Source organism: Heterodontus francisci, chromosome 40, assembly GCF_036365525.1.
Source record: "Heterodontus francisci isolate sHetFra1 chromosome 40, sHetFra1.hap1, whole genome shotgun sequence".
In the NCBI taxonomy this organism is placed as follows: Eukaryota; Metazoa; Chordata; class Chondrichthyes; order Heterodontiformes; family Heterodontidae; genus Heterodontus; species Heterodontus francisci.
This window is the reverse complement of record NC_090410.1, coordinates 7435863-7463066: the sequence shown is the minus strand read 5'-3', so window position 1 is coordinate 7463066 and position 27204 is coordinate 7435863. Positions and strand designations below refer to the sequence as shown.

The window sequence follows — 27204 nt, the reverse complement described above, 5'->3', positions numbered from 1 at the left end:
TCACACTCTCCGAATCGCGTATTTTTTAATTCAGATGTTTGCAGCAAGTTGCTTTTTCACTGAAGTTCAATTTTATAAAATCATTAAAAACATTTGTTCTTTAAAACATAGGCTGACAGTATTTTTACAAAATACTTCCCTGCTCCCACTTCTACTCCCCCACCCCCCCCCCGCAATCTTTCCAATGTTGTCACTGGATTTAGGCGAACATGCAACAAAATAAAATCACCTGGCAGAACAGTTCTAGATTAAATGCTTCTAAACGCAGGCTGTGTCTTTAGTTGTTTAAAGCTAGGGTGAAACATCCCAAAGCATTTTTAACAGTCATTGTTGTAATGTGGGAATTGCAGCTGATTTGTGCACAGCAAGCTCCCACAAACAGCAATGAGATGAATGACCAGATCATCCGTTATTAGTGACGTTGGTTGAGAGATAAATATTGACCCAGGACACCGGGGAGAACTGGCCTCTTTCTCCCTCGGAATAGCGGCCGCGGGATCTTATACGTCCACCCGCGGGGGCAGACGGGGCCTCGGTTTAACGTCTGATCCGAAAGACGGCACCTCCGACAGCGCAGCAGGTGAGTGTCGGTCTGGATTACGTGCTCAAGTCTCTTGAGTGGATGGGGGCTCAAACCATCAGTTTCTGACTGCGACAGCTAGCAGTTGAGCTAAGGCTCGGCAACCCCCACCCTGATGGATACAAATGAACAGCATTTTTGAGATGAAGAATTGATTCTGCCAAAGTTCAGGTGGATTTTGTGTGTGTGTTTACTCCTGTAACACACCTAAACCAGTACGTCCAGTGACAACACCACTAAATGTCACACTCCCTTAATGCCCGCCCTCCCAATAGAAAAGCAGCCCTGCTCAAAGAATTCCCCTACCAAACATTAAGTCACGATAAGCCCCTTAACCCAAAAAGTATACTCCCCACAGCGACAAAGTAAAACACGAGGTCAGTGCTGTCTGGCAAAAATCGTACAGTTTTACTGCAATTTTAGGCCCCCTGAACATGCCAGTTTTAATTAATTCACAATATTAAACTATACAACATTCAACAAAGTTTTTCGTTTTCCCCCCCTCGTGTTTTTTTTTAAATTATAAATTGTGTTTGACACCAACCCAGACCCGCACAAGTTATCACAGACACACTGGTAATACAAAAAGGGCAAAGGTCATACAAAACACCTCTGCCCTCACCCTGCCCTGGCCACAGCGCTGAACCTGGGCACCCCGAATGCTTTCAACACAAAATACGTTACAAAAAACAATTGCTTCGCTCCCAGCGCACCCTGTAGAAACTACACAACTATTAAAAAATTACAAAGGAGTTTCGCCCAGCCCTCTGAAGGAGGTGAACTGTTTGAAGGCCCTTAAACCATTGTACTCACTGACACACGCACACAAGGGCGCCCCCCCCCTCCATAGGCACCTGATAGGTGACGGGCACCACGAGGCCAGGTGGCGCGAGTAGACCCTCTCGAGGACCCAGGCCATGCTTCGTGACGGCGTGTCGTTACAATGCTGCTGCACGACTGTCCCCGGTGCGGCTTGAATGCGACTGCCCAGTCTCAAGGTGCGTGTCCAGCTGAGGTCAGCAGGCTATTCGACCAAGGATGGCATCACAGCTGAGCCCAATCCTCCCCTTCCCTCGGGGAGGCCCACGAACCGCTTTTCAGCAGGTGCCTTCGGGTAGTGATCGGGAGTGTGAATTCTGGCTATTATCCTCCCTCTACTACCCTCCCTCCCTAACTCACTGACAAGTGTAGAAACCCACACTGCTGCCATAACCCCAGTGCCTCCTGGTTATTGATGCAGTAGCTTTTTGCTTTCAATCTCTCTCCCTCGCTGAGTCCCGGGTTTTGTGGGTCTCTCAGGTCTCTTTTGCAATGATCCAGTGAGGTTTTGGACACGTCTTTCCTTCCCTCTCGGGGCAGGTGTTGGCAGGGGAAGTGGAAGCCTCCTTAGCACAGGCCACCCCCTGCCAACCTCGGAGGTGGGTCACGGTGTTAACTGGCACAGCCGGGGCATGCACTTGGCAAAAAACTGTGTGCCTGTGTGTTACTGCAGATGGTGCTTAACAACAGCAAGGGATTGGGTCCAGGCTTTCAGCTGCCTGGGAATGTTCTGTCCCTCAAATTGATGGCGGTCACACCAAAAGCCAAAGCAGATGGCGTTCAAGAATGGCGAGGGGAGGGGGATGTGGTGGAGGAAGAACTGCTTTCTGTCTTAAACACTGACAACGTACAAAGCAGTCCCCAAGGTGGGCTGCCGCTGTGAAAGATACAGAGAAAACCCCCGGGACAGTTTCTGAATCACACATGTGGCATCAGCCGTGAGCTAGGAGGGTACTCCCCTTGCCCAAACTGTACACCGAACTCTGCCATCGCCCTGGGCACAGGCCACAGGCACTGCGCTGGCACAGGCGTGGTCTCTCTCTCTCTCTCTCAGCTGCTGTCTCTTGCCCACCTGAGGAGTCTCTGCACCAGTGCGTTTAGCTTTAAGGCACTTTCTTTGAGTGGAGGGGTCCACGCCTCTCTCCACCTGCACAACGAGGAAAATTGAAACAAAAGAAAAACGCTCACCGTGCGAGGATCTTCGAAGTTTCCCCTTCCCCTTTACACAACAGAATGACCATTGGTTGAGCAGACTCGATGGGCACATGAAGTGTGGATGACTATTGTCCCTCCAGTCACACTTCTAATATCGGTCGTCTTTTCCAAAGGCGCCAGTCATTCAACTCGACCCTCCCCTTCCTCCTCCTTCACACTATCTACCACTCATTCACTTCCTAACCCCGTCTCCCCCACCCATTTGTAAGAGGTGACACACTCCTGGCTCAGGAGAGTCTCAGTGCCAAGAAAGAGTCTTGAGGTATCACTTGGCGATTGGTTGCTATGGGGTTTTCCCCCCGTTGCTATGGTCAGCTGCACCTCTACCAAAACACAGGGAGGGGGATGGGAGGAAAATTCGTCTTTATAGGAATTATACCAGATTTCACAATTTGGAACAGGCCATTCGGCCCAACTGGTCCATCCTGGTCTTTATGCTTTGTATCTATGAAAAATCTACACACTGTGACCTGAGCAATATCCCTCATAAACCGCCCCACCCCCCCCACCGCCCTTCTAATGCCCCACCCTCTCCCCTATGGAGGTCCAGTCAGACCTCCAACACCCCACCCCCTCAATAAACCCTGCTGTGACGCCCCGCTTAGTTGGATAGCTGGGGCTCCTGGAGGTGCTCGCTGTGGCGCTTCTTCATGTGCTTCTCCAGGGTGCTGTAGATGCTGAAGGGGATGTTGCAGGTGTTGCACCGGAACACCTCTTTGCCGGGCTGCATGTGCGTCTTCATGTGACGGGTCAGCTTGCTGCTCTGGGTGCAGGCGTAGCTGCACAGCTCACAGCGGTACGGCCTCTCGCCCGTGTGGCTGCGCCGGTGCACCGTCAGGTTGCTGGCGTTGCGGAACGTCTTGCCGCAGAACTCGCAGGTGTTGCGGCGCCGGCCCTCCCCGACCCCTCGCCCGGGGCCCATCCGCTTCGGGGTGCTGTGCCCGCTGGCCGTGCCGCTATCTGCCGACGCGTCCCGCGGCGGGGTGGAGGAGCAGGAGCCGGCGTTCTCCCCGGAGTTTTCGGAGCAGGGAGAGGCCCGGGCGACGGAGGCGGCCCTGGGCGGTTTCCGGGAGGCCGCGCAGTCGGCCAGCCACCGGGAGTAGAAGTTCCTGCTGGCTTCCTCTGATAGGAGGTCCTTCTCGGCCTTCACTGGCTTGAGGGGTGCCCGCAAGAGGCTGGGGCCTAGTGGAGGCCCCAGCAGCCGCTTGGAATGGAAGCCAAAGCCATTGGCGAGGCCTGTCGGAGGTGAGGCCCTGACAGGCTGGGTTTCACCATTGACGACATCGCCATCGCCTCCTGTGTGGAAGTGTTCGGAGTCAGATAGGGGCTCATTCCCCTCGCAGTCCGACTGTCCTTCCCCGGGCTGCAGGTCCTCGTCCAAGTCTGGCTCTTCCTTCAGGACTTTAATCTGTTGGAAGACAAAACTTATGTTAGAATTATATCGCATTCTATGGCACGGGAGACAGGCCTCTCACTCACCAGGTCTGTGCATCGTGTTTACATCCCCACCCAAGCCTCGTCCCACAGTTAACTTGAATTGACAACGTTCCAAATTCCTATCATGTCGGACCAGGCAGCTCTCATCTTACATAGTAACGACAACACAGAAACAGGCCATTCGGCCCACGCCAGTGTTGATGCCCCACACGAGCCTCAGCCCACCCTACTTCATCTCACCCTGTCTGTGTATCCTTCTGTTCATTGGAAATAGGGGCTGGAGTAGGCCATTTGGCCCTTCAAGCCTGCTTCCCCCATTCAAGATCATGGCTGATTTTCTACCTCAACTCCACCTTCCTGCACTATCCCTCGATTCTCTCTGTGCCCCAAAAAATCTATCGACCCCTCCCCGGCTTGAATATACTCAATGTCTGAGCATCCACAGCTCCCTGAGGTAGAGAATTCCAAAGATTCACAACCCTCTGAGTGAAGAAATCACTTTGCCCCTCATGTGTTTATCGAGCTGCTCCTTCAATGCTTCTAGTTATTCAGAACTCCTGCTGTGCAACCCAACAGTTCCTGAGTGCGTGGGCTCCACAGCCTCCAGTCTTCACCGTTCATCGTTCTGTTTTTTATTTAGATTTAGAGATACAGCACTGAAACAGGCCCTACAGCCCACCGAGTCTGTGCCGACCATTAACCACCCATTTATACTAATCCTACACTAATCCCATATTCCTACCATCTACCTATACTAGGGGCAATTTACAATGACCAATTCACCTACCAACCTGCAAGTCTTTTGGCTGTGGGAGGAAACCGGAGCACCCGGAGGAAAGCCACGCAGACACAGGGAGAACTTGCAAACTCCACATAGGCAGTACCCAGAATTGAACCCGGGTCGCTGGAGCTGTGAGGCTGCGGTGCTAACCACTGCGCCACTGTGCCGCCCTGTTAAAATTTGTTTGTGGGGTCAGATTCAAGGCTCCATTTATTAACGCACCTCCTCTACCTGCTCTGATTGTACAATCCAGTGGGTTTCTAGGCCACTTGCGAGGACAGTAGGAGCCAGTAGGATTACCCTGGAGTTTCCAGGATATGGCTGACAGCAACAGCCAGGGAGAAAATTCATAGGGGCATTTTAAAAATGTGTGCTTTTTAAAAAAAAAAATGTTATTAATGAATTAAAGAAGTTTCAAACATGGCAGGGGTGTTTGGCTGACAGTCAAGAATCATCCAATCAGCTGTTTTTTTTATTCGTTCATGGGATGTGGGTGTCGCTGGCTAGGCCAGCATTTATTGCCTATCCCTTATTGGCCTTAAACTTGCTCGGCCATTTCAGAGGGCATTTTAAGAGTCAACCACATTGCTGTGGGTCTGGAGTCACATGTAGGCCAGACCGGGTAAGGACGGCAGATTTCCTTCCCGAAAGGGCAGCTGACAAGTCTATTCGCGTTCTGATTGGCCGTGGCAACAACGGGCATGTTGGGCAACCAATGGCGAGAGCGGAGAGCTGGTCATGTGATGCCCCCTCCAGGAATGTGTCCAACCAGGTTGTGTAGACTCGGATAATTTAGTTTAGTTTAGAGATACAGCACTGAAACAGGCCCTTCGGCCCACCGAGTCTGTGCCGACCATCAACCACCCATTTATACTAATCCTACACTAATCCCATATTCCTACCACATCCCCACCTGTCGCTATATTTCCCTACCATCTACCTATACTAGGGGCAATTTATAATGGCCAATTTACCTATCAACCTGCAAGTCTTTGGCTGTGGGGGGAAACCGGATCACCCGGAGGAAACCCACACAGACACAGGGAGAACTTGCAAACTCCACACAGGCAGTACCCAGAATTGAACCCGGGTCGCTGGAGCTGTGAGGCTGCGGTGCTAACCACTGCGCCACTGTGCCGCCCATGAATAGACTGGACGGGGGGGGGCGGGGTTTAGTTGGCAGGTTCCATTCGCCGAAGGATATTCGTGAGCCAATTGGGTTTGTCCGGAACTTCTGTGTTCCGTTCCGGCCCACGAGTGACCAGATTTAGTGAATTCTCTTGCACAAGCTGGCCATGCTGGGGGGCTTGAACTCCCGACCTTTGAGTTGCTGGTCCGGTATCCTAACCACACTATCATATTGACCCACGACCCTAGACAGCTAGGGTCAACAGCTCAAGCCTGTCCTCACCCCAGGCCGGACATACACCATCACTGGACAGTGATCAGGAACAGGGCCTCTGGCTGATTTTTCATCGCCTAGACAGGATCGTAGAATGGTTACAGCACAGGATGGAGGCTATTCGGTCCATTGTGTCCGTGCCAGCTCTCTGAAAGAGCAACTCAGCTAATCCCATTCCCCAACGTTTTCCCCATAACTCTCTTCAGGTCCTTTTCCAATTCCCCTTTTGAAAGCCACGAATGAATCTACCTCAGACAGTGCAGTCCAGATCCTAACCACTCGCTGTGTATTCACAGGACTTTACAACCAATTTTGAAGCGTAGTCACTGTTGTAATGTAGGAAATGCGACAGCCAAGTTGCACACAGCAAGATCCCACAACAGCAATGTGGTAATGATCAGATAATTTTTTTCTTGGTGATATTGATTGAGGGATAATTATTGGCCAGGACACTGGGGAGAACTCCCCTGCTCTTCTTCGAAGAAGTGACACAGGGTCTTTTGACATCCACCCGAGGGGAGCAGACAGGGTCTCGGCTCAATGTCTCAACCAGAAAACAACACCACTGACAGTGCAGCACTCCCTCAGTGCAGCACTCCTTGGAGCCTGGGCCTAGATTTTGTGCTCAATTCTCCGGAGTGGGTCTTGAACCCACTGACCTACGACTCAGAAGTGAGAATCCGACCCACTGATACCCATGAATATTACTCGCTCAATCCTAACGGCTTTGGTCCATTCATCGCTTGGGATATTGAGCCTGAAAGACCCGACCATTCCAGGTTCGATCCCCAGGGTAGCTGAGGCAACTGGTGGCAGCCAGGACATCAGTTGTGAGCATTTCTTTCAGCTGTGACGTTAAACCGACGTCCCGTCTGCCTTCTCGGGTGGGCTTAAAGGATCCCAGGGCACTATGTTGATGAAGAGTAGGGGAGAGCTCCCTCAAGTCCTGGTCATTTGTCCCAAAACCAACATCACTAAAATAGATTATCTGCTCATTATCACACTGCTGTGAATGGGATCTTCCTGTTCACAAATTGGCTGCTGTCTTGCTGACATTATAACAGTGACTACAATTCAAACAGTACTTGAGTGGCTACAAAGCATTTTGGGACATTCTGAGGTTGTGAAAGGTGCTACAGAAATGCAAGTCTCTCTTTCACTATAATTAACGGACACATCCGCAGGATGGAAGACGGTGGCTCACCCAAGGACTTTCTGAGGTAGCCGGGGCCGGACGACCAGTGGGGAGCCCAAAGCTCTGCTTCAAGATTCTTGCAAGCGTGACATGAAGGCCCTAAATGTCGACTATTGCACTTGGGAGACACTAGCTGGCGAAAGAGGGAAATGGCGACACATCCTGTGGACTGGGTGTGCACTACCATGACGACCAGTGGCTACAGCAGCTTGTCAACAGGCGCCAACGTCAAAAACAACAACTCACAGCGTCACTTGGCAGCTTCACTTGCGGCAGAACCTGCCTCTCAAGGATTGGCCTTCACAGCCGTCAGCAAAGGTGCACCAGGAGAAGACACCCCACCGAAATGGATTGTTTGCTGCCTGTCCATCATCTTTCATAGACGGCAGGATGCCAACCAACCTGGGCTAGAGAAGGGAAACTCATCCAGGGTTCCTACTGCTTGTTACTAACCAATGACTAATGCTCACACTGCCTCGGTCCCCTCGCAATGTTGTAAAGTGTGCGTGTATACACACACACGGTGCGAGGACAGGCTTGGCCCCGTTATGAAGAGCCCCATAGTTGAATATTCAGGCTCAATCGCAAGGATCCTGGGTTTTATTAACAGAGGCATAGAATACAAAATTTAAGAAGTTATGCCAAACTATCACTGAATGTTGGTTGGACATCTGCTGGAATATTGTGTCTTAATTCTGGGTACCGCACTTTCCGAAGGATGTCAAGGCGTTGGAGAAGGTGTGGAGGAGATTTACTGGAATGGGACCGGGGATGAGGGACTTCAGATAACGTGGAGAGACTGGAGAAGCTGGGATTGTTCTCCTTAGCGCAGAGAAGGTTAAGGGGGAGATTTAATAGAGGTGTTCACAATGATGAAGGATTTTTATAGAGTAAATACAGAGAAACTGTTTGCAGTGGTGGGAGGGGTGGTAACCAGGGGATACAGATTTAAGGTAATTGGCAAAAGAACCAGAGGGGGAGACGAGGAGAATTTTTTTTACGCAGCGAGTTGTTGTGATCGGGAACGCGCTGCCTGAAAGGGCAGGGGAAGAGCAGGGGAGTGGGACTGATTGGATAGCTCTTTCACAGCGCCAGCACAGGCACGATGGGCTGAACGGCCTCATTCTGTGCCCTGCCAGCATCGAGGGGAGAAAGCTGGAGGGTAAATAACTCGTGTCGCTCACCTTCAAGTTGAGCTCTTCCTGTCCATGGAGCAGAGAGCCAACATTTACAGCTGAATAGACCCGACTCTGGTCCTCTGGCCTGGCCTGTCCCTCCCCATCTTCGTAGGTGCCATTCTCCTGCCCGGCCGCTGGGTCGGCGTGGTGTCGGTAGGTCTCCTCCTTGATGACCCCCTCGGAGGGCACGCCCGACCAGCCGTTGAAGATGCCAGTGTGGTTCAGGTGGGTCTTCATGTGGCGTTTCAGTTTGCTGGACTGGGTGCAGGCGTGGTCACAAAAGGGGCAGCGATAAGGCTTCTCCCCTGTGTGGCTCCTCCTGTGCACCACCAGGTTGCTGGGGAACTTGAAGCTCTTGCCGCAGAACTCGCACTCCTTGCTGCGGCCGTGCGGCCGGGAGGAGCTGACGGGAGGGGGCGGCGACGGGGCAGGGAGGAAAGGCGGGCGGGCGCCTTGGAGGCGGCTGGCATCGCCGGGCCCCATGCCCCCCGCCAGCTTCCGCAGCCTCCGGGAAAAGTCCATCTCCTTCCGCGCTCCCCCGGGCACCCGGAGCGGGAACGTCTGCTCCGCCAGGCGGCCGCTGGCGGGTAAGGGGTTGGCCTCCTCGGAGCCGCTGTCGCTGTAGTCCAGCGGGCAGCGGAGTGGCGGGCTAAACAGCATGGAGTTGGCGGGCGAGCGGCCACGGAAAGAGGGCTCGGGGCACTGCAGACCCTCAAAGGGGCTTCCTTCAAGGGCGGAGGTGGGCGAGGGTTGAGGAGGCTGCTCTGTGTTGGTTGACGGCGAGATTCCCATCCTGTCAGAGTCATCCAGATCCAGAAAGATATGCAGGCCGTGCGTGTACTGGGCATGGCGCAGTAGAACCCAGGCACTGGAGAAGGGCTCCTTGCACGAGGTGCAGATGTAATAAGCAGGCTCCAACTCACCTGAGAGAGGAAAGAAACACGATTAATAAAACAGAAGCAAAATACTGCCGATGCTGGGAAACTGAAACACAAAAACAGAAAGTGTTGGAAATACTCAGCAGGTTTGTGCAGAGAGAAGCAGAGTTTTTTTTTAGATTAGAGATACAGCACTGAAACAGGCCCTTCGGCCCACCGAGTCTGTGCCGAACATCAACCACCCATTTATACTAATCCTATATTCCTACCAAACATCCCCACCTGTCCCTATATTTCCCTACCACCTACCTATACTCATGACAATTTATAATGGCCAATTTACCTGTCAACCTGCAAGTCTTTTGGCTTGTGGGAGGAAACCGGAGCACCCGGAGAAAACCCACGCAGACACAGGGAGAACTTGCAAACTCCACACAGGCAGTACCCGGAATCGAACCTGGGTCCCTGGAGCTGTGAGGCTGCAGTGCTGACCACTGCGCCACTGTGCCGCCCTTAACGTTTCAGGTCTGTGACCTTTTATCAGAACTGGCACAGGTTGGAAATGGAATGGGTTTTGAGCAAGTGAAAGGGGGGAGAGGGGAAGAAGAACAAAAGGGAAGGTCTGTGATATGGTGGTGGGCAGGGGAAATTAAATGGTACAAAGCCAAGTAAAGATACAAAAGATGTGTCCGGATGAGGTGTACTTGACAGGAAAGCACCCATCTGATCACTGAGTAAAGGGATTAAGAAAGAAGGGGTGGGGCGTGGGCAACAAAATAAAACAAACCAGCAGGAAAAAAATAGGGGGCAGATCTATAATTATTGAACTTAATGTTGAGTCCAGAAAGCTGTAAAGTGCCCAGTCGAAAGATGAGGTGCTGTTCCTCGAGCTTGTGTTGGTCTTCATTGGATCGCTGTAGCAGGCCAGGGACAGAAAGGTCAGAGTGGGAGCAAGGTGGAGAATTGAAATGACAAGCGACAGGAAGCTCGGGGTCGTGCTGGCAGGCTGAGTAGAGATGTTCCACAAAGCGGTCACCCAGTCTGCATTTAGTCTCCCCAATATAGAGGAGACCACATTGTGAGCAGTGACTACAGTATTCTTCTTTGGCCTCCTTGTCTCGGGAGACAATGGGTGAGCGCCTGGAGGTGGTCAGTGGTTTGTGCAGCAGCGCCTGGAGTGGCTATAAAGGCCAATACTAGAGTGAGAGACTTCTTCCACTACAGTATACTACATTGAAAGAAGTACAAGTAAATCGCTGCTTCACCTGGAAGGAGTGTTTGGGGCCCTGGAATGGTGAGAAGGGAGGAGGTTAAAGGGCAAGTGTTGCATCTCCTGCCTTTGCATGGAAAGGAGCAACAGGAAAGTGGGGAGGTGTTTGGGGGTAATTGAGGAGTGGACCAGGGTATTGTGGAGGGAACAGTCCCTTCGGAATGCTAATAGGGGAAGGGAGGGGAAGATGCGTTTGGTGGTGGCATCACGCTGAAGGTGGTGGAAATGGTGAAGGCTGATGGGGTGAAAGATGAGGACAAGAGGAACCCTATCATGGTCCTGGGAGGGAGCAGAAGGGATGATAGCAGAAGTGACTGGACATGATCGAGGGTCGTGTCAACCATGGTGGGGACGAATCCTCAGATGAGGAAAAGGGAAGACATATCGGAAGCGCCAGTATGGAAGGTTGCATTGTGCGAACAGATGCAATGGAGACGGAGAAACTGGGAGAATGGAATCGAGTCCTTGCAGGAAGTGGGATTTGAGGGATTTGAGGAAGTGTTGTCCAGGTAGTTGTGGGAGCCCGTGGGCTTATGGTGAATATTGGTTGATAATTATTATTATAAACTCATCGCAATTCAGGACTAAGCTTAACCTTCGGCGGAAGTGAGAATAAATCACCCTGATCCTGCTCCTGTCCAGTCATCACCCACTGTGCTCGCTGACCTACACTGCCTCCCAGACAGGTGGGCCTCAAATTTCAGGTGGGCCATTATTTCAAAGAAGATCAGGGGAGTTCGCCCTTCTGTCCTGGCCAATATCTCAAAAATACAACTATCTGGTCATTATCACATTGCTGTGTGTGGGATCTTGCTGTGCACAAATTGGCAGCCAGGTTTCCTACATTACAACAGTGACTGCACTCATTGGCTGTAAAGCGTTCTGGGACGACTAGAAGTCGTGAAAGACACTATATAAATGTGAGACCTACGTTCTTTCAAAACATCAGCTGGGGATGGAAGAGAACAACAGGCCTCTTTTTCCAAGGGCGGGGAGGGAGGGAGAAGACCTTAACAAAAAAAAAATTCAACTAGGCCTCCTGTTCCAGATGGCCCTCACTTGACCTGCTGCAAAGTAGATCCTGGGAGGGCGGGGATGAAGACATCAGGCTTGGGTGTGAAGGCCCCTATAGCTGGGTACCCTTCCCATCAGAAAGAAAAACCATCCTGCCACAATTCAGGGTTAAACATTTTTCTTTTGTTTTTTTGTTGCAGTCGGTCTCTCTGGACTTGACACAGATGCATCTTACTAATCCCGTGATGCGCTGAGGGTTTCGAGGGAGTAAGGATATTTTCTCCGAGTCCTACAGGAGCTACGGATGAGATGATTCCGGAGGCAGTCGGTCGGATGAATATTCAGCAAATAATTATCCAGACTAATTAAAAAATGCTAATTTTCTTCCCCCCCCCAACTCCTCCGTCCCACACCCACGAATGTTAATTTGAGTGATGAACTGGGGACTCCACAGGGAAATGTCCCGGGATTCAGAACAGGGAGGAATATTAATGAACAGACAACACCTCGGGGATTTGGAGACATATGTTAATATGCAAATTAACAAAAGCTTGAGTGAGTGCTTCAGATCACACTGTGGTGTTGCTCTAGGCCTGTGTCGTGAGAGATTACAGCTAGGCCGGTAACCAGGGGCAACCACCATGGCGTGTAACTCAAGACAGGCAGTGAAATGCAGAGTGAAGTCTTTCCCGACTCCCATTCCACAGATCTGGTCGTCCTTCAGCTCCTTCCTCGAGTGGCCATTCTTGACCAGGACATTTGACTAAGGGAGCCATCACGGAATGTCCAAACACACATGTTCTTCAGCAGAAGATAATCACCCTGACTGACCTGTTTTCATCTGAGTCCAGTTGAGAACAGCATAAATGTGAGGAGTGAACATGGGACTATCATAGTGTGTGTGTGGTTCACTGCCATCCGGGGTGTTCCACAACCTGTATGGCTCATGCGGCACTTCTGTATTTATGTTACATTTATATAGCGCCAGGCCACCGGGGAGAGCTCCCCTGCTCTCCTTCGAAATAGCAGCCGTCCACCTGAGAGGGCAGACGGGGCCTCGGTTTAACGTCTCATCTGAAAGTCGGTACCAGCCTCGAAGTTTGTGCTCACAAGTCCTGGACTGAGACTTGAACCCACAAACCTTCTGTCTCAGATGACTCAGTATTACACAAGGGTGGAGCATTTAGAGTCAGTCAGAGCAAAAGTATCAATGGCCAATAGGCCACTGCCCCACCCCTCACTGACAGTATTTTTCTGGTTGATGATGGGTTACCTTTAAGCATGATGTAACCTACCTCCCTGGTTGACTAACCTGGAGGTTACTGTAGAATTATATCCCCTCCCCTGCCCAAGTGGGAATCAACTGCGGGAACTTTTCTTTGGAAGGATGTGAAGGCATGAGGGAGGGTGCAGAAAAGATTCACGAGAATGGTTCTGGGGATGAGTGGTAAGGATCTGGAATGCACGGCCTGAGAGTGTGGTGGAGACAGGTTCAATCAAAAGCGATTTGGACAATTATCTGAAGAGAAAAAGTATGCAGGGCTACGAGGAAAAGGCCGGCGACTGGGACGGGGTGAGGTGCTCTTGCAGAGAGCCAGCAGGGGCGCGACAGGCCGAATGGCCTAACCATTTCATGTTTCGACGAACTCAACGCTCCAGCAACATATAGCGCCTTTAATGTGGCTTCACAGGAGTGAAATCAGACCAAAGATTGGCACTAAACCAAAGAAGGAGACATTCAGAGAGGTGATCAAAGGCTTTGTAGATTTTAAGTCAGGTTCTGAAGGAAGAGAGAGAGTTGGGGTGGGGGGCAGGGAAAGCGAAGAGGTTATGGGAGGTGTTTCCCAAGCCTTGAAGTATCTTTTCAGACTGTGATGGAGCCTCAGGTCCCTGAAATGGAAGCCCGGCGATCTTCAGTGTATCACGTACTAGAGGAGGACGCAACAGGCCCTCCCACCCCAGTGCGACCCACATCATCCTGACTGGGTGAAAGGTCAACACCAACACCAATGAGAAAAGCAAAAGAGGCAAATTGACCTCAAATTTGGGTTAAAAAAAGGAAAGACTTGCATTTATATAGCGCCTTTCACAACCTCAGAATGTCTCAAAGCGCTTTACAGCCAATGAAGTACTTTGTGAGGCGAAGTCACTGTTGTAATGTAGGAAACGAGGCGGCCAATTTACACACAGCAAGATCCCACAAACAGCAAATGGGATAACGACTTGTTTTTTTTTAGATGTTGGTTGAGGGATAAATATTGGCTCAGGACACCGGGCAAAACTCCGCTGCTCTTCTTCAGATAGGAATCTTTTACCCGAGAGAGCAGACAGGGCCTCAGTATGTTTGACGTTTTCATCCGAAAGACGGCATCTCCGACAGTGCAGCACTCCCTCAGCCTGTGGCCTGAACCCATGACCGTGTGACTCCGAGGCTGGCACCATTCCAAAGCCTGCATGCCACAGGCTGAAGGGAAGGTGAGGGATCCCACAGGTCCCGTGAGAGAGTGTGTTCACAGTCAGAGGCAGCCTAACAATTCTTGCTTTTAACATTGAGATGAGGTACAGCATGTGGGAGGTGTCTTTGCAGCTTGAGACCAGACAGGCACGTATAGTCCTGCCCTGTGTTGGCATGGCAGCACCAGTACATGCCCTCCCTCAACTGACTGCTTCCTCTAATAAACATGCTTACATTATCTGTCTGACTGTCCTGGCCCTGCTCCAGCAGCCCTAAGGTCAAAGGCGTGGCTGCTAAATACTGGTTTGTACAGGTTTCTACCACAGGTGAGAGGCAGCCACAAGATAACCGGCACTGGGGATTCTGGCTGTCGAGCTGCTAGGCCCTGCAGAGGCTCAGTAACTGGGCGGACAAGGCCTTAGCCAAAGGCCTTTAGGGAAACGAGTGAGAGAAAACTCAGAACAAACAAAGTCATTCTGTTTCATTTCTCATACCGACCATTCTAATGAATTTTCTCTCCCCTTCCCTCCCCCAAACCCTGTCACTGGCGGACCCCATGGTCTGTAACTATGGCGATCTCGGCCTTCCTCCTCAGCAAGCATAGCAGGCCCAATATGGTGTTAATGGGCCGCAGCTTGAGAAAAGCAGAAGCTTGTCTGCTGCAGATGTGTGATTTGAATATTCACTTCCTCCTTCAAGCCAAAGGGACTTTTTTTTTAAAACTACACATTGTGGTTTGTTTTGTTTGTTCCTGAGCAGACAACGAGCACGAGCCAACCAACCATGTGTGAGACCCGCCAGCGTCCGGTGTCACATGCGGGGTCGGACCTGCCCCCAGCCAGAATCTGGTGCCACAGGGTGTGTGGGGTGGTGGGAGTGTGGGGGGGAAGGGGCACTGCCCAGGGTCTTGGGATCCATCCCCAACATGTGCCTGAATTTGCTGCCCTCACTTCGGGCGAGGGAGTTGCAGCTACACGGCAGGCAGGTCCCGGGGTGAGGGGTCATGACATTTGACCTCAGCACAGGCTTGGGTAGATCGAGTAAGAGAATCAGTCAGGGTTCCTGCTCCTGATCACTATGCAATGACAAACTCCGCCCCACAAGATTGTAAAGTGCAGGTGAGACGATGTCAAAAGAATTGGACAAGGCTGTGAACTCCCCACGTGTCATGCACATCCAATTCCGGCCTCTTGCTCATATTCAATTTTAATCGCTCCACCATTGGCGGCCATGCCGTCAGCTGCCTGGGGCCCTAAGCTCTGGAATTCCCTCCCTAAAACCTCTCCGCCCCTCTCTCCTCCTTCCTTAAAACCCACCTCTTTGACTGAGCTTTTGGTCACCTGTCCTAATATCACCTTATGTGGCTCAGTGTCTTAAAGGGAAAGAGAGGCAGAGAGGTTTAAGGAGAGAATTCCCGAGCCCAGGCAGCTGAGACCCGCCAATAGTGCAGTGGTGGAAATGGGGCCGTTCAAGAGGCCAGAATTGGAGAAGTGCAGAGATCTCACTGGGTTTTGGACTGGAGGAGGTTACAGAGGTAGGGAGGCCCATGAGGGATTTGAGACCAAGGCTGAGAATTTCTTCCAATAAACAAGGCCATCTCCAATGATGAGTGTCTCCTCAACCAGCAAGGGTCCCCTGACAACAGTTTTGCTGGAAAAATGAAGGGATCTGTGGCATTCCTGAAATCCCAAAGAACAAAACAGTAGAGTCTGCCTCAATCATTTCCCATCAGAAAATGGCCCTGATCAGGCAGTGCAGAAGAGCTGGAGAACCAGAGCAATTAAATTAGAAAGTTAGTCTGTAACACTGGGGACAAGTGATCCTAGTCTCTACCAGGGATGAGGGGAGATGGTGACAGAGTGATAACGTCACTAGACTGGTAATCCAAAAGCCCGGGGACACAAGTTCAAATCCCACCATTGTAACTGGTGGAATTAAATTCAATTAATTCATTAAAAAAATCTAGAATCAGTAATGGTCCCATGAAACTATCAATCCAAATTTAAAAAGAAACCCATCTGGTTCACTAGTGTCCTTTAAGGAAGGAAATCTGCCGTCCTTACCTGGTCTGGCCTACATGTGACTCCAGACCCACAGCAATGTGGTTGACTCTTACATGCCCTCTGAATTGGCCTAGCAACTGGGGTGGGCAACAAATATTGCCAGTGACGCCCACATCCCATTAAAGAATAAATGAAAACATCAGCAATGTGGATAGGGTAAATAGAGATAAACTATTTCCTCTGTTGGAGCCCAGAACGTCCTTACCCAGAGAGCAGGGAGAATGTGGAACTCGCTACCACAGGGAGTGGTTGAGGCGAATAGTTAGATATATTTAAGGGGAAGCTGGATAAGCACGTGAGGGAGAAAGGAATAGAAGGAGATGCTGATAGGGTGCGGTGAACTGGAGCAAGAGAAAGATTGTGTACAGCATGAGCACCTACCACGCTGAATGTACTGTACATTCTATGCAATTTATCCAAAAACAAACCAGAGACAAAACTAACGTTAATTTAATTTTCGTTAAAATGTCACTTGCCTCCCGCGGGGTTGTCCTCCGCCCCGATCTCCAACATGCTCGCCGTTCCCCTGTCCTCACTGGCTGCGAAAGGGGAGTGCGGTCCCCCACGCACGTCCCGGAGGTGGGAGGGCCGCTCGCAGCCGCCCTTCTTGTGCTCAATGAAGCCCAGGATGTTGCGGAGCAGGAAGTTGCGTCCACACTGTCCGCACGTCAGGAGGTCCTGGTTGCGTAGGTCCGGTTGGGGTGGCATGGTGACCTTCTGGCCAGAGGCCTCATCCAAGTCTGCGTCCTCACCTGCAAAAAAAGCAACACAATTCTCCTGTTATTACTTAGCCCCCTCCATTTTCCCTCCTGCAGCCATTGCAAAGAAAGAACTTGCATTTATATACCACTTTTCACGACCGCAGGACGTCCCAAATCACCTGGCAGCCAGTTAATTGCACAGCAAGCTCCCACAAATGACCAAATGTTTAGCTGGGACACCAGGGAGAACACTTTTTCAAACAGTGCCACGGGATCTTTATCATCCACCCAAGGGGGCCTCGGTTTAACATCTCACCTGAAATATAGCACCTCTGACAGTGCAGCACTCCTTCAGTACTGCACTGAGCATCAGCCTGAGATTCTGTGCCCCAAGTGGGACTTGAACCCACACCTTTCTGACTCAGAGATGAGAGTGCTGTCCACTGAGCCACGGCTGACAGCAAAGTGAGGAATGGAGCTTTCCCATTTTATGCAGTAAGCACTCCCAGGTCAGGCTACTGGACCACCAAATGCCCCCCTTTACTCAGCCCGATCAATGTGCCTCAGTAACACCCTCAGGTAACCAGTTATGACATTTTGTTTTCCTATTCCAGCCATTCTGTGGCCTCTTCGTGCCAATTGCTATCAGCTTTGTGCTAGATGCTCACGCCCAGGCTCAGACTCAAGCTCAGGCCCAGGTTCAAATCCAGGCTCAGGCTCAAGCTCAGGCCCAGGTTCAACCCTAGGCACAGGCCCAGGCTCAAATCCAGGCTCAAGAAGACTCAGGTCCAGGTCCAGAGACATGCTCAACCCCAGTCCAAGGCCCAGGCCCAAGCTGTGTAGAGCACACACTATATGATTTTCCAATTGGCCTGGGCCTGAATTTCTGACAGGTTCTGACAGCAGGCTCTCAGCCCCAATCAGAAAATTGGAAAATACCCACTTTCATCCTGTTGGTCCAGGCTGCAGGTGAAAGTTCAGCATCAATCCACTGCCTCACCAGCAATACATATTTTTTTAAGAATGTCAAGCATCTACGTTCTATCTTTAGGCACAATCCTGACCTACATTGTTTGTGTCTCAACTCCCCTCCCACTCTATTACCAACCTCCCCATCTTTGGCCTCCTACCCTGCTCAAACATAACCTTCTGAAGCATTATTTACCTCTTCCTCCTGGCTACTTCTCAGACATCATTAACTTCAGGCCCTTTGCCTTCCTCACAAGCCACCCCTTCATCTACCATTTACTCGCTAGAGCCTCACATTTGCATCCAGCTGCTTGCCTGCCACATTGAGGCTCTCTCTCTCAAGCTTTGGTCCTTCCAATGCCCGAGATGACAACAACAACAACAATTTGCATTTTTATAGCACCTTTAATGTAGTAAAACCTCCCAAGGTGCTTCATTGGAGAGTTATCAGACAAAGATTGATACCAAGTCACATAGGGAGCCAAAAGTTTGGCCAAAGAGGTCGGCTTTAAGGAGCATCTTAAAGGAGGACAGCGAGGTAGAGAGGAGGAGAGGTTTAGGGAGGGAACTCGAGCTTAGGGCCCAGGCAAGGCCGCCAATGGTGGAATGATTAAAATCAGGGATGCTCAAGAGGCCAGAATTAGATAGACGCAAGTATCTCAGAGGGCTACGGGGCTGGAGGAGATTAGAGATAGGGAGGGGTGAGGCAAGGGAGGTATTGGAAAACAAGGATGAGACACTTGCACAAGACCCATTACTTTACACTTCTTAGGACATTAAACCCAAGGCAGGGAACTCCTCCTGTTCCTACGTGTAAGGAAAAAAATTGAAAAATATGGTTAACACCACACATAGTACACTTCCTGCCCCCAACTCAGCAGATACGAACTTTGACCTCTGTCTGCGCTCTCTTCTTCGCTTTGGCTGGTTCTGTTAAGGGGTCTTCTCACCCCTGTCCACCCCAGGGGTGAGGGAGGGTCTCAGATGGAAAGTCCTGCTGCCACTCACACAGGGCTCCTGATCTGATGAACTCCAGTCAGGTCTTAAACGGGATTCTGGATATCAGGACACAGAGTACTGGGGCGGGACTACGAGCTGCCTCAGACACATCCCAGCAACACACACCTTTCTCCTGACCCAGACAGTGTTAAAATCACAACCCATTGCACTTACTTTATAGAAGGTAGAGCACAGAAAAAGGGCATTCGGCCCAACTGCTCTGTGCTGGTGTTTATGCTCCACACGAGCCTCTTCCCATCCCACTTCATCTCATCCTATCAGCATAACCTTCCATTCCTTTCTCCCTTGTGTTTATCTAGCGTCCCCTTAATCTCTTCCCAGTGACTCTTCCCTTAACCCCACAATCTAGCCTATTTTAAAACCCAAGCTTGGTGTCACTTGTTCTTTTTCCTCTTGGTTTAACTCATCGGCCATCCTGGGTTTTCCAACCCGAGGGGAGTCCTGGATTCTAGGCCTTAGGCCTTCCACCTGGTGTCTCAGCATCAAAGTTCCCCCAGCTCCACAGCAGAAAGGAGGTTGGTGCTCTGTACTGTTGGACTTGTAAAGGAACAGCTTGGATGATGTGGTGGTCTCCAGTTTTCAGGCATGGGTGTTTTGCCTTCCCTGCTGTCTCTGCAGCTGTTATTTGAAGAGTGCCCAGCCTCTCCCTGGTGCTTGGAGTAATAAGATTCGATATCTGCCAATTAGTTTTGGTTGGATGACCATCTAATCAATACTTCTATTGTCTGCCCAGAGCGATTTGAAGCTCAAAGCCATTGCTACACAATGGGGGAATGGATAGTGGACGTTCACACCTATCGATGGCTTAACTGGTTTCTTACAGCTCTTTGTTCAGTTTCAAGCTTGCAGACAGAGTGTCTAGGAGTCCATGGATAGAGTTTTGTGTCGATCACAAACAATAGGAGGTGTGAATTCCACAAATGGTTTCATCCTGGTATGTCCATTCAAGGAAGGCACTCCACCCGTAGTCATTCATTTCGGAACTTTCCGGAGGCTTGAGATACTTCCGAGTCTGGGCCGAAATTGCAAAAGGCACCGGACCCGCGGCAGCCATCTTCTTGCAGTATTTTAATGTCCATTGTGGTTCTTTTAAAAAGAAAATTCAGCTCCAGAAGATTCTATGCTGAATGCAGGCCATGGTTAAAGTTATGAATACGACATGACAAGTGTTACAATCAAAGTATTCAAAACTGACAGACTGGGGGTTTCAGCGAGTCACTATTTGACAGACAAGTGGCCAACTGTAGATCAGAACACCATCAGTCTCTTTATATAGCATCCTTCAAGATAGCAGTCGACGAACTTGAGCTATTTTGTAAGCAAATGCGGCAGCCAATTTGCACATAGGACGATCCCACAAACAGTAATGAGAGAAATGGCCAGGTAATTGTGTGTTTCTCTAAGTGATGTTGGTTGAGGGAGAAACATTGGCTCAGGACACCAGGCGGAACTCCCCTCTGCTCTTCTGCAAAATAGTGGCCGTGGGATCTTTAACGTCCACCTGAGCAGGCAGACGGGGACTCGGTTTAACACTACATTGGAAAGACGGCACCTCCGACCGTGCAGCACTGGAGCGTCAGCCCACACTTTGGTCTGGCAGTGAGGCTTAAGGCAACTACTGAGCCAGGCTTACACTCGGCCATGTGTTTATACTCCAGAGGTTCTCTCCCTGCCTCAAATAAGGCAACTATTCCCTTTTTTCTCCTGAAGACACCTGGGGTCATTTTAACTTGTCTCATTGGGCAGAAAACTGACTGGGTCAAATGGGCTGCTCGATTAACAACCAGCCTAGAAATCAATGATTCTGTCTTCCCGAATACTGGGTTGCAACTCGGGGGGGATATTTTGAGCTCAACCACCTTGGGGTGAAGTACTGGCGGATACAAGTCTGTCACTGGCAGCGATGGGGACAATTTGGGGGGAGAGGGTGGGGCGTAAGGGTGAACGACTTAACAGTGTCGCAAAAGTGTTGTGTCACGTAGTTAAAGTGCATTGAGGTTCAGTTCCATAGGTGGTCTCGGCTCCTTAACCAACTGACCATTGTTACGACTGAGGTGGGAGGAGTGCACTGTCTTTTCTTGCTCCACTTCACCGCAGGTCACAACATATATTTATAAATGTTTACCCAGAATAAAACACACCAACCAGGTTTCTTTAATAAACAACAAAATCATCTGTTTATTATAAAACAAGACTTAACCAGTAATGAAGCAAAACATTAACACACAGACTGAAATATGAAAGTTCCCTTTTTACCTTAGCCCCATACACACAAACATACACACACATTAACCGAAAAACAGAGCTTTTCTCTTTAGAGCTCTGTTACCAAAAAAAAGGACACCTTTGGCCAAATACTTGCTAATTCTTGAAGAAAAAAATTAGATGTGGAACGATGTCAGTTGTCCCTTTATTCTGGCGTCCCAAATCGGCTGTTACTGGGATCTTTCTAGAACAGTTCTTTTCAGGCAACGTTGAAGATCAGGTTAGCAGGCTTTCCAGGAGGAATGCAGCATCAATTTCTCTATTTCTTACACTTGCTTCTAAGAGCTTCTCAAAGAGATGGAAAAGCTGGCAGGCTTTTCAAAGAGATGGAAAAGGCTGAGCTGGGGCTTTGTTCTTGGCCGGTTGATTTTTAAACTCCTTTCAACACCATCCATACCCCAACTCACTGTCCAAAGCGAAACCAAAGACAATGTCTCAAGAGTCAAGCCTCCTCACCCCTATAAATCTTGACCTGTCACTTCTCTGTAAACATCCTCCCCAGGTCAAAGAAGCCCCCTCTGGGTACTTATCCGAAGACAGGTGACTTCCAGTAAGGGTTGTTTCTAAACCAAGTCCAAAAGACCTTTCGATGACCTCTTTTTAAAAGAAAAAGATAAAATCCAGCATCTATGGAATCCTTTTCAGTTTTAAAACCCTAATCCTCAAAATGGAAGCACTTTCGTAATACCATTCTTGAAGTGTGACCGTAGACCGAGGCCATCAATATGCTGAACAGGCCTGAAGTACTGTGGCAATCATGGTCACGGCCTACACTCTCTTCACACACTTCCTCCTACCTCTCCATTCCACTGTAGTAGTGTACAGGCCATAAGTGGGTTTGAGGGTGGAAGGACAAGTTGTTAAGGCTGTTTAAAAATGCATAAAGGATCCTGAGATTTATAAATAGAGGCGTAGAATACAAAAGCAAGGAAGTTAGGCTAAATCATTATAAATCATCATTTAGGCCTCACTGCCCAATTCTGGGCACCACACTTTAGGAAGGATGTCACGGCCTTGGAGAGGGTGCAGAGGAGATTTACTAGAATGCTACAAGGGATGAAGGAATTCAGTTACATGGAGCAACTGGAGAAGCTGGGATTGTTCTCCTTAACGCAGAGGAGGTTAAGGGGAGATTTAATAGAGGTGTTCAAAATCATGAAGACTGTTTGATAGAGTAAATAAGGAGAAACCATTTCCACTGGCAGGCAGGAGGGTCGGTAACCAGAGGACGCAGATTTAGTATAATTGGCAAAAGAACCAGAGGGGAAATGAGGGGTCATTTATTTTACACAGCGAGTTATTGTGATCTGGAATGCGCTGCCTGAAAGGTGGAAGCAGATTCAATAGTAACTTTCAAAAGGGAACTGGATAAATACTTGAAGGGGAAAAATATGCAGGGCTATGGGGAAAGAGCAGGGGAGTAGGACTAATTGGAACGCTCTTTCAAAGAGCTGGCACAGGCACGATGGAGCTAATGGCCTCCTTCTGTGCCGTATGATTCTCTGAGAAGTAGCTTTCTCCTGAAATGGTAACAGTGCCGCACTCATGCACTATAACAGCCCTAGGTTCTCACATATTAAGTCCATTGAAATGCAAAAGACCCTGAGAGAGTTTGACAGGGAAGATGCTGGGAGGCTGTTTCCCCCTGACTGGGGAAATCTAGAACACGGGGGAGCACGGTGTCAGGATACGGGGTCAGCCATTTGGGACTGAGATGCGTTGAGGTTTCTTCACTCAGAGGGTTGTGAATCTTTGGAATTCTCTACCCCAAAGAGGTGTGGATGCTCCGTCATTGAGTATATTCAAGACTAAGGTTGATGAATCTTTGGACACTAAAGGAATTGAGGGATATGGGGATAGTGCGGGAAGGTGGAGATGAAGTAGAAGAGCAGCCATGATCTTGTTGAATGGCGGAGTAGGCTTGAGCGGATGTATGGCCTATTCCTGATCCTATTATGATCTAATGAAGCAGTGGAACATGAGAGGCCTTGCCTGCTTCATTGGGGAACGGCAGTGAGCGGAGTCTGGGCTCCACCGCACTGGGAGGGTGTCAGGTGAATTGCTCCAGGCCAATCTTGCAGAAGATCCCAGCGGATAGCACCTGAGCTATATCTGCCTGCCTTTGTGTTTGGACAAGGTTTGGCATCGGGGGAGTGGCAGGGAGCAGGGGGGAGGGAATGGAGTCTGAAGAGGAGGGTGGATGACGAGGAGGAATTGTTTTCCTTGAAAACTGAAGCTGTATCACAAATGGGCTTGCAGCAGAATTACGAGCTCATTCTGTTACCGGCGCAGGGAATCCTGTCCTGGAAAATGGATCACCGTGCACAAACAAGGATTAAGATTGTTCCCTACACCTGTATTTATATAGTCTTTAATGTTGTAAAATGTCCCAAGGTGCTTTATAGGAGAGTTATCAACTACAATTTCACACCGTGCCGCATAAGGAAGGGTGAGGTAGGATTTAAGGAGCGTCTTAAAGGAGGAGGGAGAGGCGGAGAGGTTTAGGGAGAGAATTCCCAGAGCTTAGCGCCCAGGCAGCTGAAGGCACGGCCAGCGGGCGTTAGAAACCGGGAATGCTCAAGAGACCAGAATTGGCAAAGCGCAGGGCTCTCGGAGCTCAGACTACCAGTCCCAGACACAAGCCAGTATCTGCGTTGGGGGTGGGGAGGGCGGGAAATGACAGCATCTGGAATTCTGAACATTATTTTGCTCGTGACTAAAGGGAGAAAACATTCTGAACTGAAATCCTAGTGGTAATGCTAGATGGTATCCATCAAGTGGGTCGATGATGAAAGCTATTGCTGGTACGGCTGAAGCTCTATGCCCATCTCCCCGGGGTTCGCTCCAGTATTTTAAGGCCTTTAATGGACAGTCTAATGGCCCCACTCTCATGCCTTATGTAACCAAGCCCTGACTTTCAGAGGAAGGGATCAGCACTGACCACATTCACCCCTTCCTACACCAACAGTCAGACTGCGAGGAGCCCCAAGACAGCAAGGGGATTCCGGAGGTTGCAAGGAAGTAGCTGGGGGCAAACTCTCTCCCTCTCTCTCTGATCTCACAGTCCCTCCCCCACGAGGCACTGAGATCAGAGCTCAATGGATTGGTCACGGCCTAGATGATTAACATCTCACTTTTGCTTACTTCACTGAAAGTATCTTGCATGCAGCATTTACACACTCTGTGCGGATGGGAAGGAGGCTGATGTGCATTTATATAGCGCCTTTCACGACCTCAGGTTGCCCCAAAGCTCTGCACAGACAATCAAGTACTTTTGAAGCATACTGTTGCAATGTGGGGGTATGCAGCAGCCAATTTGTGCACAGCAAGCTCCCACAAAACAGCAATGCCATAATAATCGGATTCTCTATCTCAGTGAGGTTGGTTGAGGGTTAAATATTGGCTCCGGGACACCGGGGAGAGCTCCCCCACTCTTCTTCAAAATAGTGGCCATAGGACCTTTCACGTCCACCTGACAGGGCAGACGGGGCGTCGGTTTAACATCTCATTTGAAAGACGGCACCTCTGGCAGTGCAGCACTCCCTCAGTCCTGGCACTGGGAGTACCAACCTGGATTATGTGATTAGGGCCTCTGGAGTGGGACTCGAACTGAGCCACATTTGTCATGATTGAGGTGAGAAAATTAGGACGGGGCTGTAAAAGAAATGAGAGGTGGGAGAGGAAAAAGAACACGAATTGGAATAGGAACTGTCATAGACTGGCAGTAATACCATGACAGCAGAGGGGGCTTTATGTTATATACATATCGGAATCATTTGATACACAGAAATTACAGGAGCTGGAGGTGCAGTAAAAGGTTTTACTGAACAGCACGAGGTTCCCAGTGCACTGAAAATAGCACAGGTGGAGAATGTAATTAAGATGTCTTGCTCCCTCAGGTCAAGACCTAGATGAATAAGAGACACCTGGTCAGGGCATGTCCCGATGGCTTTTACCTGTCGAAAGCCCCGTGCCTCTGTCATCCAGACTCGACGCGGGGGGGGGAGGGGGGGGGCGGTGGGGGGAAGCAGCCTTGAAACGAGGGAACAAAAGACATTTCCCATTTTCCCTGTTCTTTTGTTCAAACTGAAAACACTCCCCTGTGTGCTTCCATTGTGAACCTCATTGAATGTACCCCACTGCCTCCCCGCCCCCCACAAAAAAATTACTTTAAATATGAAAGAGGCTGCAAAATATATCTGAGGGGAAGTTTAGTGCCGGTCATGTGATACTGTAATCTTCCAGGTCAAATGTCACAATTGGCCTTGGTGCCTTTTGAACTTGTACTGACACCACCTTGATCCCACTCAGACACATAGTGCCTCGCAGCACAGATCTGCAACTCCCCCTTTTTTTTTTACACTGTTATAAGGTACGCGAAAATATTAAATGCATCACAGGGCGGATAGCTATCGCCACTACTATGTCTCATTCACCAACCCATCGGCCAAAGGCCACACCAGCAACAATAGCTTGCATTTATATAGCACCTTTAACATAGAAAACATTCCAGGGAGCTTCGCAGAGGTGTAATCAGACCGAACTTGACCAAGAGTCTTATGTCCCTCCATGACCTCCCCCCTTCCCTATCTCTGTAACCTCCTCCAGCTCTGCACTACTCCAATTCCAGCCTCTTGCGGATCCCCATCCCATCCTTTAAGACACTTGCGTCCTAATTTCTTTTAATACGGCTGGGTATCAAACGTTGTTTGACCACAGTCCTGTGAAGCCCCTTGGGACGTTCTACGACATTAAAGGAACTGTCTAAGTTGAAGTTGTCGAGATATTAGGACGAGTGACCAAAGACTTGGTCAAAGAGGTAGGTCTGAAGGAGGGCAGAGGGAGGCGGTGAGGTTAAAGGAGGGAATTCCAGCACTTGGGGCCCAGATGGCCGAAGGCCCCACCACCAACAGTGAAGCCAAGGAAATGGGGAGGGGCGGGGGGTTGACGAGAGGTCAGAAAGAGGCCAGCACAGTTAGGTGCCATCATCTGAGACAGGCGGGTCCTTAAGAGCTGGCAGGGGCTGAGCTGACAGACCATCTGGGCAGGAAGAGCGAGAGATAACGTGTGGTTCCGACACCCTTGGAGCCAGTAAGCAAGGGTGTCTCAATGGCACAGTTGGCTTCGTGGGGTGGGGGTGGGGTGGGGGGGCGGAGGGGGGGGGGGCTCTGCTTGTGGACTGGACTGGTTTGCCCTCACTTCCGACTGCTGAATGCCAACTAGGGGGGAGAGGAACAGAGGAGATGAGGGTTCTGCACCTGGACTTCCTCCTTCTCTCATGCAGGCACTTCTGAATGTACAGTTCACTGTAGGAGTCACAGTCTGGGGGACCCTGTAGACACGCAAGACTTTTTCATTTTGACTGAGGACAGTTCACCACTGAATGACTTGACAATCAAACAGTACTGAAAATAAAATACGTGGTTTGCAAACTGAAAAATCCCCCCCCCCCCCCTCTCTCTCTCTCTCTCTCTCTCACTCTTTATTGCAGTTAACCCTCACTCAGATAATGAATAAAAAGCAAAGCAAAGATGCCTGGTAGCATCACCCCCAGCCCTCGCTGATTTAAATGCAAAACTCAGATCTCCAGCCTGTACTTGTGGTTCAGACAGGCTGACGGTGCCGTAAGGGTTAAAGCAACCTCCAGACCTGTTTATCCGCCAATTTTCCTTCTCTCACTCTTGTCCCCCCGTTTCTTTTGCGTTTCTGCTTCAGATCTTTTAACTCTATCTTTTCCGCGCAGGACTGCCCCGGCTTTGCCCCCCCATCCCACAAATCTGCCCCTTTCTCGCCCCCAGCGCTCAGTACTCACGGCTCAGTTCGCTGCGGTGCTGCGGTTTGCTGCCTTGTTTGCGGCGGGACATGGTCCGGTGCCGGGGGCTGGGGAAGCCACCACTGGCCGGTACAATCCTCCTGTCACCCCCCGAGATCCAGCCAGCTATTGCCCCCCACCCCCCACTTC

General features: G+C 50.2%; 1 protein-coding gene across 1 annotated transcript; it reads right to left on the bottom strand.

The window, feature by feature from the left end:
* On the bottom strand, nucleotides 1–27204 carry LOC137353034 (B-cell lymphoma/leukemia 11A-like). Its single transcript, XM_068018959.1, has 4 exons — nucleotides 27055–27204; nucleotides 16764–17039; nucleotides 8614–9530; nucleotides 1–4022 (listed from the first exon to the last, which is right to left on the bottom strand). Exons 1-4 carry the CDS (start codon nucleotides 27104–27106, stop codon nucleotides 3216–3218), a joined length of 2052 nt encoding a protein of 683 aa, XP_067875060.1. The 5' UTR covers nucleotides 27107–27204; the 3' UTR covers nucleotides 1–3215.